Genomic DNA, 15,704 nt, shown 5'->3' on the forward strand with positions numbered 1-15,704 from the left:
AACTGCAGCCCGTCTGTTTTCTGTGGTAAATCCAAAGGAAAAGTTTCCATTACTATATCTTTAAATTTCTTCTCTGAGCATCGAATTGCATCTTTTTCCCCGAGAACCTCACATTCTGATAATGAATTGTGATATAAAGATTATTATTTTGGTGTATTCAGTTGCAGATGAAAACAATGAAGAAACCTATGAGGATGTCCAAACTGAAGAGTACAATTCAACCAAGTCAGAGTAAGTGTCTTCATTATATCCACAAATAAGTTGCCATTTCTTTGATCAGCCTTTGCTTTTTACCTATAGTGAAAAGAGAACATTGAGTTTTTCTAGTTCGTGTGCTCAGGCTATCTAGCAAGTGGTTTTTCTAAGCTTTGAGGTTTCACCTGCACACATCCAAAACATTTCTCAGGGAAAGTATTTTATTCTGGAAGCCTCCAGGAATAGCAGATCATGTCTGAACCTCTTGAATACTCTCCATGCCGCGGGGGGGGGGGGGGGGGGAATCCCTGAGCTTTGAATCTTTTATTCATATTTGCCAGACCTTTGTTGTTTTGTGTTTATTGTTATCGTTGTTAGTATGTTGTGATTTATTATTTTGTCTGTTCATTAGTTTAATGGTTTTTATGGGTGGTTTATGTTTTATTTTCTTAAGTTATATTTTGTGTGATATAGATTTTTGCATTGGATACTATTGGATAGAAAGGCAGAATAAAATTGTAAACTGTAGCCATTTTTCTCTTAGTTGGTAGCTCTCAGGGCTCAAAGGTTGTTTTGTTCTGAATGTGAATGTTGCATTTACAGTTGTGAATCATGACTTTATCTCATCCTTTTTTAAATGATGATTAAGTTTGTTACAATACATTCAGTGGTTTTACATTCTAGAAATCACTAAGGTGCCAGGGTCTTCTCAATGGTGGCCCCTCGTCTATGTAACTCCTTCCCCAATGACCCGACCTCCAGGAAAAAAACTAAAAACATAGAATCATAGAATTTATTTATTTCGTGTCAAAAGCATTGTACAACAAATACATTTCAAATAATGGAAATTAAAAAAAGAAGAAGAAATCACAAGCAACTAAATAGTTTTGGACCAAAAGCGGGCAACAGCAACCGCATTGTCTGTAGCTTTAAACAACTCCTCCTCCGTGCATGAGGCAGGGCACTGTGGGCAAGCATACATATGCGGAGTTGTTTGTTCAGCTCCACAGTCACACAAGGTGGAGGATTCCTCCAGGTAGTGCCACCTTGCCAAGTTGTCTTTTGATCTGCCCACTCCACTTCTGAGTCTGTTCAGGGACTTCCAAGTAGAATCATAGAATCAAAGAGTTGGAAGAGACTTTATGGGCCATCCAGTCTAACCCTCTGCCAAGAAGCACATTCAAAGAACCTCCAACACATGGCTTTGGAACCAAGCTTTTGGTCAGTAAATGGGAGCAGTGCAATAAGAGACTATAAAACAATGACGACTTGGATTGGCCCTGGAATATGACCTGGACTGTGTGATTTTAATTGATGTTTTAATGTTTATGTTTGAATTGGTGTGGATTCTAATGTATTTTTATTTATCAATATGTATATGTATATGTGGCATCAAATTGTTGCCTTTTGTAAAGCCACCTTGAGTCCCCTTCGGGGTGAGAAAGGTGGGGTACAAGTGGTAAATAAAAAAAATGCATAAATAAATAAAATGTTTATACTTGTTTCCTTTTGTCAACTCTAATATTTCTGCCAATCAGTTCCACTTTTATGAATGATAAAAGGAGTAATGTCTAAAACTTGGAGTTTCTTGTTTTAATTTTATCCTTTGCCTTTTTTTATTTACCCAGGGATGGCAAGGTGGAAAAATTGAAGGGGCTTGGAAAATTTTTCAAGAAAGGAAAATTCAAAGTGAGAAATGCAAACATGAAAGAGAATTTCCGGTATGCAATTTTTGTGAAGGGCAAAAGGGCAGCAGCTGATTAACTTAGGAAGATAATCATCAGTGAATTATTAGCTAACTTTGGTCTCTATCAAACATTTCAAGTTTTGAAATACAGGGATACCGCAGTGCAGGTTACAATGTGGCACAGACTAAACATTCCTGTCTTTTGTAAAATGTCAGCACAGTAGTGGTAGGGGTACCACGTGGCTGTATAAATGCAGGTGCAAAAAGCCGACTATGGTTGAAATATCTAGATGGCCAAAACTGCCATCCTAAACATAAACAAACTTTTATCCCATCTATTTTGAATAGAAAAGATTAGAGTGTGGGATAGGGTATATCGGTGAATCAGAACAAATGATGAACTCTGAGTAAAGCGAAAGAAACGGGAAACTGAGCAAGCTTTGATGAGAAAAGAAGAAAATGCTGGGATCAAAAGTATGGGTGGATTGAACAACAGTCTGCAATATGTTCTGTTGTTTGGTGATTTTTTCCCTTTTTTGATAATATATATTTGATTATATGCCTTGGTTACCAAATCTGTATCACTGCTTCTTAAACTGTGAGTCTTAACCCTTTAGCTCAATGTTGGGGTAATGAAAAAATTGGCAGCAGTAAAAGATTTCTGAATGCTACCAATTTAAATGATTCTGTTATCAAAATGTGCAGTGTTTATAGTGGACTCAGAGGAAAATACTTCAACTTACTCCACAAAAAAGAAAATCAGCCTGTTTAGCAAGCCTTGCAAATGATTTACTATCAGTAAATGTTTGATTTTTATACCTATTTTATATACCTATATACCTAGGATCACATAAAAATTACAACTGCGAAAAGTTTAGGAAGCCCTGATCTTTATTAACAGTACTGGTTCTGGTTAAGCTACAGTCAAACAGATACAAAAGGCCATTTCCTGAGTATTTGGTCTATCATATTTTTAAAATGGTGTCAGAAGCGACTTGAGAACGTACTGCAAGTCGCTTCTGGTGTGAGAGAATTGGCCATCTACAGAGACGTTGCCCGGGGATGACCAGATGTGTTATTATCCTGCTGGGAGGCTTCTCTCATGTCCCCGCATGGGAAGCTAGGGCTGACAGACAGGAGCTCACCCTGTCTTGCAGATTCAAATCGGCAACCTTCGGGTAAGCATCCCAACCTTGAGCTCAGCAGTTCAGCAGTTCACCTGCACAAGGGTTTAACCCACTGTGCCTCCATGGCTCCTGGTCTATCATATATCACGACTACACTTAATGTCACAGGAAAACCTTTACCTTTACCTTTATAACTTCTACAATGTAAATAATGTTGCTATTTGAACTCATGCTGAAATGGGTCATTTTTGTTTTGTTTCTCTTCTTCAGCAATCTTTCCCGTTCTGCACCAAACCTAGGTAAGTTTACATTCTGGTGGTGATACATCCTACTTTGAGAACAGTGTGTCTTCTCTCTGTGTTACTTTGTTGTTGACCTGTTATGAAGTGGAAGATGTCCTGCTTGTTTTAAAGAGAAGTAGTAGACTGGCTACCAAAATTCAATGAAGTAACTTGCACTCATGGGCATGTGGCTACAAATTTACTTTGCCTTGTTGGCTAAGTTTCTGATAGTTGTGTCTTCTTTCTGGGACAACATGTATACTGAGAATGAAAGGTTGCTGTGGCTTCTAAAATACATTGATTTAAGTTTTAGATTTTAGGTTAATTTCTTGGCATAAATGACTTTGTATGGCGTAGTGTGCTAATCTTTCCTACACTGTGAATTGGTGGTGTTAGTTTATTCTCTTTTTCTCTATTCCTTGAGATTATGTGCATTACATTGTAGGGTCATGAAGAGGGCTGCTTCTTTTAATCAAGAAAACTTTATATGCTTTATAAATACTAACCAATGCATTGTTTGGTTTTGTTTACAGATGTTATAGCCCAGGAAACCATGGTGTATAATAATGTTGACACAGAACAAACTGATGCCAAGTAAGTAAATAATAGAGATAAAGGATGTTTTACTCTCATACAAAGATTTTCTCTTCCAAAAAAATCAGGTCTGTAAATATATAATGTACTTAAGATGTATTTATGAGTATCCTTGAGAATACTGATGCAAAATCATGGGAACAGATATACTATTATTATTATTTATTTATTTACAGCATTTATATTCCGCCCTTCTCACCCCAAAGGGGACTCAGGGCGGATCACATTACACATATAGGCAAACATTCAATGCCTTTTAACAGAACAAAGACAAGACAAACATAGGCTCCGAGCGGGCCTCGAACTCATGACCTCCTGGTCATAGTTTTGAGCCAGTCTGTCTTCGAATATAGCACAGATATTATAACTCTGGGAAGAATTATGCTAAGAATTCACTCCAGATCCACTGCTTCAGAAAACAGAAAACTGCATACTTTTCCTGAGAAACCAATGTGTTGTGGTGGTCTGGATGTTGAACAATGACTCTGGAGGCCAGGGCTTGATTCCACATTGGCCGTCAAAACCCGCTGCAGGACCTTTGGCAAGTCACCAAAAAAATGAGGATAAGTTCGTATTAGGGTTGCGATAAGTCAGAAATGATTTGCAAGCACACAACAACAACAACACCAATCGCAACAACAAGAAGAGGGATTTTCACCAGCTAAGAAGCTATTTGTGCTGAAATCCCATCTTTTACACAACTGTTAAAGGTACAAGAGACCTTTCTCTTATTTCATCAGGCAATTCTAGTATAGAGAAAGCCAATAGACTGCTTTTTATGCAATCATAGTAACCCCCACATATGAACCAATATTTAATCCTTTAAAAGTCTAGAGCTTGATACTAATATCAGTTTGTCTCTGCTTTGATCCTGATGTCTGATTTAGTGAGGATGGACATATAGAGAAAGGAGAAGCTTGGTAGAACCATTTACATTTCATTTCTTCTAGTAAGACTGTTAACTGGTAAGAAATACTTGCAGCACAGGATAGCAAAGATCTTCTGGATCATCCACTGAAAAACAGTTTTTGAATAAAAGAAAAGGCAAAAAATATGCACTGTATTTTAAAAGACAGATTGGGAACAGACAATAAGTCTGGTTTAATTTGGATAGTCCCAAATCCATAAAAATATGAAGAGTCCATTTTTCATTAGTAACTCTCCGTGTATAGCAGAGGCACAGATTTTCCCATCGCATAATTCTTTACCATACTCGTATTTGCTGCTGTTTCACTATCATATTTTACCAATTGTCAAACCAGCTGTCCCTCTTTCTCTTACTGTGATGACCCATGGGCCTTGTAGTCCTGCTCAGGACATTGTAATTCCTGATGAAGATGAAAACTTGGGTTTTTTACCTTCCCAGTCTGAACTGGATTCTTCTCAGCCAGATCTTTCCCAGGCAGATCTGGGAACCTTGCACCTGCAAGAAAGTTGTCTCCCAGAAGTATGTCAAACAAGCCCAGAGCCTACTTCTCCCGTGTTCTTGCGGCGGGAGTTTTGTAAACAACAGAGAAGTTTGGAATCAGCTTCGCGCAGGAGTGCGAGGATTGCAGCTAAGAATGTGGCCAATTAAGACTGCTTCTCGTGAGAATCTTTGGGGAGTCTCACATCTGGTCTCAGAGTTTAGCTTTCGGTTCTGATTCCCAGAGAACTGCTTCGGCGGGAAAGTTAGACTCTATTTAGGTGTTTTACCCGCGTAGTAACTTCGCGGAGTCAATTCGTCAGCCTACGGAGCGAGTTGTGTCTGGACAGCGCGCTCCGATTCAAGCCTCGCTCCTGCTCAAGCCTTGCCTTGCTATCCAGCCTTCGCCTTGCTTCCCAGCCTTTGTTTATCTACGGACTTTGCCTTGTTTCCCAGGATCAATCCTTGCCTTGTTCCACGGATTTTATCAAGTTATTCCACGGACCTTGTTCTTGTTCTTAGTTACCTTGTTCCACGTTCAAGCCTTGTTTCAAGTATCAAGTTATTTCCTAGCCTCGCTCAAGTTTCATGGACTAAAGGACCTTGTCATCTCCCCTCACTTTGCTTGGCAAAGTGAGTGTTTCGGTTATTGGATTACAACTTTGGACCTTAATATTTCTTATTGGACATTGCTTTTTTGGACTAATTCTGACCTTTCCTGAAAGGTCTAATTCTGGACTATTTTCTACACTTGTTTTTATTAACTTTATATATTCCTTCAATAAAGATATTAGATAGATTCTGGCCTCTGTGTATGGTTATTGGTGCTCTGCAGCCTGGGTCTTGACAGTTTGACTCCGCGCCCCTAAGCACCAATTAACCTCGGCCAGAATGTCTACCGGAGTCGTACCTGGGCCGAGCGGCCAGCCGATTACCTACACCATCGACAAGGATGAGGTGGACCGAATCCGTGATAAGCTCAATGCACAGGATGGAGAAATAAGGGGTTTGAAGGAACGCGGAATTCGTCTTCCGGCCATGGCGTTGCCAACCAAGTTTACTGGAGAAGCTTCTAAGGTTCATGTCTTCCGTCGCCAATGTCAAGCTTATCTAGAGGCCCGTGCTGCCGAGTTTCCCCAAGAAGACATCAAAGTGGCATGGGTTTACAGTCTTCTAGACGGGCCAGCGGCCAGCTGGGCGACGGCACTGTACGACCAAGCCTCTCCACACCTAAGATCAGCGCAACACTTCTTGGACCACCTCAAGGAGACTTGGGGAATCGAGGACAATTTGGAGGCAGCCGGTCACAAACTCCGTCGCCTTTTCCAAGGAGACAGACCTATGTCTCAGTATATAGCCGAGTTCCGAGTGCTGGCCCACAACACCGGCTGGAACGATGTAGCCCTCAGGGGACAATTCCGGGAGGGTCTCAACATTGAAATGCTGGAAGAAATCTCCAAGGTGGATCCTCCCCAGACCCTCGAGGCACTCATTGATCAATGTTTACGGGCTGAAGTCATGATTGCCAACAGGAAACAGTGGGTTCGAGGCCAGGGCGGTAGAGCCGGGGCAAAACCCCCCGCTCCCGCCAGCGTTCAGCCACGTCCGATCTGGAGACCCCCACCGCCAACCCCATACCCCAGAGGAGGCGAGGAGGTGCCGATGCAGTTGGGCAATGTGCGTCCCAGACTAGATGCCGCCGAGAAGGCCCGTCGTCAACGCTTAAACCTCTGCTGGTACTGCGGGAACGGGGGCCACTTCGCCAGAGAGTGCCCAGCCAAAGGGAAGCCTGCCGCCCGTCTTGCGGCGGCGTCCTCCACGGAGACGAAGACGTCTGAGCCGACTGGCACACAGCCGGCGGGGGAAGCCAACGACCGGGTGTAGAGAGGCTCGCCAACCCGGTCAAAAAATCCATCCAAGAGCCGCCAACCGGGGTCCTGTTCCTTCTCGTGGTCACATTATGGTCAGCAAAAAGGGGACCCGTCATGATCCACGCCATGATAGACTCTGGAGCTACCAACAATTTCATCGATAGAGAGTATGCCGACTCTCTGGGATTACAATATCATGATTTCAAGAATGCCCGTGTGGTGCAAGCCATAGACGGCCGCCCCCTCAAGACGGGCCCCGTAAGTCAGTGGTCGGAACCCACCAGGATGTGGATAAGGGAACATATGGAAGAGATTTCCTTCTTTGTTACCGAGGTTCCCCATTTCCCTGTGATTTTGGGAATTCCATGGCTGACTCTCCACGACCCTAACATCTCCTGGTCCAACAGAGAACTGCAGTTTGCTTCACCGTACTGCCAAAACCATTGCCTCGTAGCCAAGGTATGCCATGCCACAGACACCGAGCCCATCATCACCTTGCCAAAGAAGTACTCCGAGTATTGGGATGTATTCAATGAGAAAGAAGCCGAAAAATTACCCCCACATAGACCTTATGACTGTGCCATTGACTTGGTGGAGGGGGCCCCGATCCCGCGAGGGCATCTCTACTCCCTGACTGAACCAGAGCAAGAAGCTCTCAGGGAATTCCTAGAGACAAACCTTCGCAAGGGATTCATCAGACCCTCTCAATCCCCAGCCGCCTCCCCAGTGATGTTTGTGAAGAAGAAGTCAGGGGAACTACGCTTGGTGGTGGACTACAGAGCATTGAACAATATCACCAAGCGGAACAGCTATCCCCTGCCCTTAATCTCGGATCTACTGGATCGGCTTCGAGGAGCCAAGGTTTACACCAAGCTGGATCTTCGGGGGGCTTACAACTTAGTTCGCATCAGGGAAGGGGACGAGTGGAAGACCGCCTTCCAGACCAAATTCGGATTATTCGAGTCCCGAGTTATGAATTTCGGTTTATGCGGAGCCCCCGCAACGTTCCAGCATTTTGTCAATGACATTTTTCAGGACTATCTAGACAGGTTCTTGATAATCTACCTGGACGATTTTTTGGTGTTTTCTAGATCACAATCAGAACATGAGAACCACGTCAAAATGGTGTTACAACGATTGCGGGATCATGGACTTTATGCCAAGCTGGAAAAATGCGCCTTTGATCTACAAGAGGTAGATTTCCTTGGTTACCGCATCTCGCCTCTAGGGCTTTCCATGGATCCAGCCAAGGTTTCAGCAGTATTGGAATGGCGGGCGCCAACTAACAAGAAAGAGGTGCAGCGTTTCTTGGGGTTCGCGAACTATTACCGCAAGTTCATTCCAGATTTTGCCCGCTGGTCCGACCCCATCACTAGCTGCATCCGTGGAAAGCAGCCTTTCCGCTGGACTGATCAAGCAGAGAAAGGGTTCCAGCAACTAAAGAAACTATTCACCTCCCAGCCAATTCTACAGCACCCAAATCCTGGAACCCCTTTTGTGGTGCAAGCGGACGCCTCTGATGTGGCAATTGGGGCTGTACTCTTACAACCGGTGGGAGATCACCTCCATCCCTGTGCCTTTTATTCTCGTCAACTAACCACACCAGAGAGGAATTACACCATTTGGGAAAAAGAACTACTGGCCATAAAGGCAGCCTTTGAAACTTGGAGACATTGGCTAGAAGGGGCCAAATTTCCCATTGAAGTCCACACTGATCATCGTAATCTAGAACATCTAAGAACTGCCCGCAAACTAAATCAGAGGCAGCAACGTTGGGCTTTATTCTTTGAACGTTTCAACTTCCAGATCCATTATGTGACCCCAGCCCAAACCAAGCAAGCAGACGCCCTGTCACGTAAACCGGAATACGCTGCAGGACGCAAGGAGACCTTTGAATCCCAACTGCTACAACCCGAGAACTTTGCCACGCTCACGGTGGGGAACACCAAATCCATTCCCATTGGTTCAACTTCCCCTACTCCAGGACCCATCTGTGCTCAAGAAATCAGGGCTAGTCAGCAAGCAGATGCCTGGGCGCAGGACCAACTTCGCCAAGGTCTGCATTTTCCCTTTTCGCTTAAAGATGGACTGCTTTGCTATAGAAATCATGTTTATATCCCACCCGGACCGGGCAGGGAAAAAGCGCTTCGTCTGTGTCATGACTGCAAACCAGCAGGACACTTCGGACTATTTAAAACTATGCATTTGATCCTAAGGGATTTTTGGTGGCCCAAGATCCGCAAGGATGTGGAAAAATATGTCAACACCTGCCCAGTATGCCAGCGCTCCAAGATACGAAGGGAGAAGCCCTCAGGGCTTTTACACCCCCTTCCTACCCCATCTCGCCCATGGGAAATAATTTCCGCGGATTTCATCACTGACCTACCACCTTCCTGTGGATTCACCACGATCTTGGTGGTGGTGGACCTTTTCACCAAGTTAGCCCATTTCATTCCCTGTGAAGGCCTCCCCACGGCCAAAGAAACTGCGGATCTATTTCTTCAACATGTTTTCAGACTACATGGATTGCCCAAGAGTTTAGTCACAGACCGTGGATCTCAATTCACCTCTCGTTTTTGGAAGACACTACAAAAACTATTGGGCATAGACTCTCGCTTATCTTCAGCTCATCATCCCCAAACAGATGGGCAAACGGAGCGCACCAATGCCACTTTGGAGCAGTATCTTCGCTGTTATGTAAACTACCAACAGGACAATTGGGCTTCTCTGTTACCACTGTCTGAGTTTGCCTACAACAATGGAGTTCAAGCTTCTACAAAAGAAACGCCGTTCTTTGCAAACTACGGCTTCCATCCACGTTTCTTCCCCCCTGTCATTGAAACTTCAGAAGTTCCCGCAGCAGAGGATTGGCTGCAGGAACTCACAGCGGTGCAACAACTTTTGCTCCAGCAACTGGACCAAGCCAAGGAGGACTATAAACGCCACGCTGACAAACATCGCCAGCCGGGCCCCGAAATCAAGGTAGGAGATCGGGTTTTTCTGTCCACTCGCTTCCTGCCCTCCCACCGCCCTTGCCGGAAGTTAGACGCCCGTTTCATTGGCCCCTATCTAGTGGTGGCGCAACTTAACCCCGTGACTTTCAAACTCCAACTTCCGCGTTCAATGCGCATTCACCCAGTGTTTCACCGTTCCCTGCTCCTTCCGGCGGATGGTGTGCGACCTGATACAGACCAACCGGCCCCCCCTCCTGTTTTGATGAATGGGGAGGAGGAGTTCGAGGTTGAGGACATTTTGGATTCTCGCTTTCACCGCCGCCGCCTGCAATATCTCATTGACTGGGTGGGTTTTGGCCCTGAGGAACGCTCTTGGGAAGACGCCTCCACAGTCCATGCTCCTGATCTAACCCGTCGCTTTCATCAGACCTATCCCACCAAACCGCGACCTCGCGCCTCGGGGAGAGGGCCCCAGTTTGGGAGGGGCCTTGAGGAGGGGGATAGTGTGATGACCCATGGGCCTTGTAGTCCTGCTCAGGACATTGTAATTCCTGATGAAGATGAAAACTTGGGTTTTTTACCTTCCCAGTCTGAACTGGATTCTTCTCAGCCAGATCTTTCCCAGGCAGATCTGGGAACCTTGCACCTGCAAGAAAGTTGTCTCCCAGAAGTATGTCAAACAAGCCCAGAGCCTACTTCTCCCGTGTTCTTGCGGCGGGAGTTTTGTAAACAACAGAGAAGTTTGGAATCAGCTTCGCGCAGGAGTGCGAGGATTGCAGCTAAGAATGTGGCCAATTAAGACTGCTTCTCGTGAGAATCTTTGGGGAGTCTCACATCTGGTCTCAGAGTTTAGCTTTCGGTTCTGATTCCCAGAGAACTGCTTCGGCGGGAAAGTTAGACTCTATTTAGGTGTTTTACCCGCGTAGTAACTTCGCGGAGTCAATTCGTCAGCCTACGGAGCGAGTTGTGTCTGGACAGCGCGCTCCGATTCAAGCCTCGCTCCTGCTCAAGCCTTGCCTTGCTATCCAGCCTTCGCCTTGCTTCCCAGCCTTTGTTTATCTACGGACTTTGCCTTGTTTCCCAGGATCAATCCTTGCCTTGTTCCACGGATTTTATCAAGTTATTCCACGGACCTTGTTCTTGTTCTTAGTTACCTTGTTCCACGTTCAAGCCTTGTTTCAAGTATCAAGTTATTTCCTAGCCTCGCTCAAGTTTCATGGACTAAAGGACCTTGTCATCTCCCCTCACTTTGCTTGGCAAAGTGAGTGTTTCGGTTATTGGATTACAACTTTGGACCTTAATATTTCTTATTGGACATTGCTTTTTTGGACTAATTCTGACCTTTCCTGAAAGGTCTAATTCTGGACTATTTTCTACACTTGTTTTTATTAACTTTATATATTCCTTCAATAAAGATATTAGATAGATTCTGGCCTCTGTGTATGGTTATTGGTGCTCTGCAGCCTGGGTCTTGACACTTACCTTGCTATACTTCTTGTCTGTATATGCCATCTTGTCTCATTACTACCACTAACACTAGCCTGGCTGTCTGTCTTCTATTTGAGGAAGCTCCAAGTTGGCTGGGACAGTTGGCTCTAAAGATGTGTCTTTATGTAGTTATTGCTTCTTCACCTTAAAGGTGAGCATGGTAAGGAGCCATGGTGTCAAGAAAGGGAGTTGGGGCAGTAATGATGCAAAGAAGAAAGAAAATGAAGCAATGGCAAAGTGACAGGCAGGAAAGAAAGAGAGAGAGAGAAATCTGGGGTGGCGTGGGCATTCTTAAAATTGGAGAGGCACACCATTTATTATTCCTGGTGCCCTTCCAGTTGAGGCAGCTTCTCAATCTACCTACGGTTGACCCTTTATTTGAATCTGTAGAAGCTTGATGTGATCTCCATCAATCCCAAAGAACCTTTCTGTATTGTGCAGCCAAGCTTCTTCAGCAATCTTTCTTCCATATCTGTGCAGGTTTTTAGATGTCTTAAACTTAGAGATTTGCAATTAGTGAAGACTGTAGGCTTTCACTGATGTTAGTGAGATGGTGAATCTGTTTTAGCTTAAACTCTTCAAGGTACTGCAAAGATACAGAATGGGGGATGCCTGGCTCAACAGAAGTACATGTGAAAAAGATCTTGGAGTCTTTGTGGACAACAAGTTAAACAATGCGATGCGGCAGCCAAAAAGCTAACGGAATTTTGGCCTGCATAAATAGGAGTCTAGTGTCTAAATCCAGAGGAGTCATGCTATCCCTCTATTCTGCCTTGGTCAGACAATACCTAGAATACTGTGTCCAATTCTGCGCATCGCAATTTAAGGGAATTGTTGACAAGCTGGAATGTGTCCAGAGGAGGGTGACTAAAACGATCAAAGGTCTGGAGAACAAGCCCCATGAGGAGCAGCTTAAAGAGCTGGGAATGTTTAGCCTGCAGAAGAGAAGGCTGAGAGGAAACATGATAGCCATGTACAAATATGTTAGGGGAAGTCATAGGAGGAGGGAGCACGCTTGTTTTCTGCCGCCCTGGAGACTAGGATGTGGAACAATGGCTTCAAACTACAGGAAAAGAGATTACACTTGAACATGAGGAAGAACTTCCTCACTGTGAGTGCTGTTTGGCAGTGGAACTCTCTGCCCTGGAGTGTGGTGGAGGCTCCTTCTTTGGAGGCTTTAAAGCAGAGGCTGGATGGCCATCTGTCAGGGGTGCTTTGAATGCGATTTCCTGCTTCTTGGCAGGGTATTGGACTGGATGGCCCACAAGATCTGAAATACTCTGGAGTATTTGGATAAAACTGGGATGGACTCACCATCCCACTGTCCATCTGTAACTCATTCCTTCCTAGGGAGTGCTAAATGAAAAAAATTCAGGTGGGGTGGGATATGGGCTTTGACATTAAAAAATTGCTTCTGGAAAATGAAACATTTCTGTACATAGAAGACAAAAGTTTCTTGCATAGAAATTCTGCTTTTTGTATACAGTAAACCTATCTTTTTTCTTGTAAAATGTCATTTTCTACACAGGCAAAAAAAAAATCCAGAGGATCAAAATAACTACTTAGCAGTGAATAGTTTTTGTAAAGTATATAGTTTTCAATGACTTAATTCCATCAGGGAGAAAAGTTGTAAATTTACTTATTCTTGCTTGTGAAAACAAAATGTACGAGGATTTCCCTTCATAGATCCCAACCTTCAAGTTCATTAATTTTGAAATATTTTACCCCAGCATGCAAATCTTTTTGATGGGTTCTTGATATTCTCTTTGGAAACCACTAAGCAACTGCCTATTTGGCATTGCAAGTAGTTATATAGCTGCTAGTATGTATGCTCAAAAGCATTTGTCTTAATTACAGATGAGAGCAAATTTTATTACATTCACATTTTACTTCAAGCTGACAACTCATATTTCCTGAACTAATTCACAAATAGAAACACAACCATTCTTTGATTTTTCTCACTTCTCTGAATTTAGCAAAGCAGTTCTCTGGGTGAGAGATGTGGACATTTGAGAAAGTTGCATGTATGTTTACAAAAATAGCATACAAAACCCAGGTACATTTAGGAAAAGTGCTTACAAAACTTCTACAGAGAACTATGACTGAAAATGGATTTTCATGCTGACATCAAATTCATACATACATATATACATACATACTTGATACAGAAATGAGACTGAATGATTTGTGCTTGGAAAAAATGGACATTATGGAAAACAAAGCAGACATTTTTTTCATCTCTAGTCCTGATGGTAACAAAATTGACTCAGAATGTAAAGAAAGCCAACTGTGGGTTGTTTGTGGTGATGTAAGAGTATTAAAAAAAGAATTGACTCCTTAGCAGCATTTATATTTATACTAAATATAAAATGTATCTTTCTGAGGAGCAAAAGTTCACATCTCCTTCAAAGAAAAATGTTAATCTTAGCATCTGTTTTATGGTTGAATTTATAAAGCACTACAACCCTTGTAGATTTACGCCTGCATGAATACTGTGGGCTGCTCGGCTTGCCATCTACTGAACTGCCAGTTGGTGTGCTTCTGTAACTACATGATTTGTATTTGACATTTTTTTGTGATTCGATGGTGCATGAAATGAGGCCTGTTGTCTGGGATATCTTGCTTGATCTCCCTGATACTCATTGTCTCTTTCGAATGTCAGCACTTTACAGTTTTCATGTTATCAAAAAACCAAATCCTCACCATGAAATTAATGAAAACTGAAATTTGAAATGCCACATGTCAAATGGGAAGGATTGAGTGAGGACTCATGATGATGCAGAAGCATCCTGCAAGAAATGTTGGGTTCCCTTTCAAAGAAGTGTCAGGAATGGTCATATCGGTTGAAAATCCTATCCAGTGCTGGTGTTGCATTTGTATTTATGCTAAAGAGCTGTGCACCAGGTTATATGGAGACACATTCACCAATGTCCTTTGGGCTCATTGAGGTAGGGGAAAAAATCACACAAGACAGCTCTGGTGAATATCTCCTTCTGCAATGTTCAAGGTTGTACCATCACAGGATGTCATTCACTGGATTTGCATGTCAATAGCCTACTTACAGTGCAAACACATAAATATTTAGTTTTGGGTGAATCACATCATTTCCAATTAGATTTTATAGTGCAATCTTATATGTATATATGTGCAATCTTGTGTTTATTGTATTTTAATCTTTGTTCTGTATATTTTAATATATGGATTTCATAGAAATGTGTTTTATATATGTATTTTATACAGTGCTTTATAATTATATGTTTTAACTGTGTTGTGCCATTTTGAGAAGAGGTGGATTAGTTCAGGCATCTCATTGAGTTCCATATGAAATAATTCTAGGAAAGCATATTTGCAATATTAAAATTGTAAATCTCATGTTATATTTAGAAAGTCTATGAAAACAAGTTGAACAAATATAACAGTACTCTATGTTTATACAGACTGAATATCCTTTATCCCAAACTGTGAAATATTCCAAAATCGGCCACATGGGTGACATGTGATACCCTTGATTTCTGATTGCTCAATTTTTGTTTCATGCACACAATTATTAAAAACTGTATATAAAATTACCTTCAGGTCATGTGTATGTGGTCTATATGAAACATAAAGGAATTTTATGTTTAGACCTCACTCCTGGCTCCATCATATATCATTATGTACATATATAGGCAAATACAAATATTCCAAAAACTCAAAGCACGTCTAGACTCAACCATTTTGGATAAGGGTAAGGGATACTGTATTGCGTTTATGCCCATTTATTGATTTATCATGTGCATAATCTTTCTTAGCTCTTCCCCCAGGAACTTCTTCAAAATCAAGAAATATAATTTAGAAAAGAATAACAAGATGTCAAAAGAAGAAAAATTGTTTCGAGAAAAGTTCATGGTATGTCTGCTTTTGTTGGTAGTCCCCCCCCCCCCCAATGGAGCTGTTGGGAGAGGTTGGCATGGTTACATGTAGCTCAGATGATCTATTATATGTATGATGCATGAACTATGTTGTGTAATTTATCATCTCCTTCCTTCCATAAAGCTAAGAGTAGTCACATTCCAGAAAGCTGTTCTTTTTTCCATTATGTTCTAATTAGATTCAGACAGTA

General features: G+C 42.7%; 2 protein-coding genes across 8 annotated transcripts in view; one reads left to right on the forward strand and one right to left on the reverse strand.

The window, feature by feature from the left end:
* The window catches only part of fyb2 (FYN binding protein 2), a 52,488-nt gene that overhangs the window by 32,507 nt on the left and 4,277 nt on the right, over nucleotides 1-15,704 (forward strand). For 6 of the 7 annotated variants that reach the window (XM_008109387.3, XM_062978270.1, XM_062978271.1 and 3 more), the window contains 5 exons: nucleotides 162-231; nucleotides 1,824-1,916; nucleotides 3,280-3,308; nucleotides 3,824-3,884; nucleotides 15,394-15,490. In XM_008109387.3, coding sequence (XP_008107594.1) covers nucleotides 162-231; nucleotides 1,824-1,916; nucleotides 3,280-3,308; nucleotides 3,824-3,884; nucleotides 15,394-15,490 — 350 coding nt within the window. The remainder of the gene's footprint in view (nucleotides 1-161; nucleotides 232-1,823; nucleotides 1,917-3,279; nucleotides 3,309-3,823; nucleotides 3,885-15,393; nucleotides 15,491-15,704) is intronic. The other variant, XM_008109388.3, reaches the window with a different exon arrangement.
* The window catches only part of prkaa2 (protein kinase AMP-activated catalytic subunit alpha 2), a 53,561-nt gene continuing 41,888 nt past the window's right edge, over nucleotides 4,032-15,704 (reverse strand). The window contains exon 10 of the mRNA XM_008109385.3: nucleotides 4,032-4,420. Coding sequence (XP_008107592.1) covers nucleotides 4,296-4,420 — 125 coding nt within the window. The 3' untranslated portion in view covers nucleotides 4,032-4,295. The remainder of the gene's footprint in view (nucleotides 4,421-15,704) is intronic.

The sequence above is a fragment of the Anolis carolinensis genome, chromosome 4 (assembly GCF_035594765.1).
Source record: "Anolis carolinensis isolate JA03-04 chromosome 4, rAnoCar3.1.pri, whole genome shotgun sequence".
In the NCBI taxonomy this organism is placed as follows: Eukaryota; Metazoa; Chordata; class Lepidosauria; order Squamata; family Dactyloidae; genus Anolis; species Anolis carolinensis.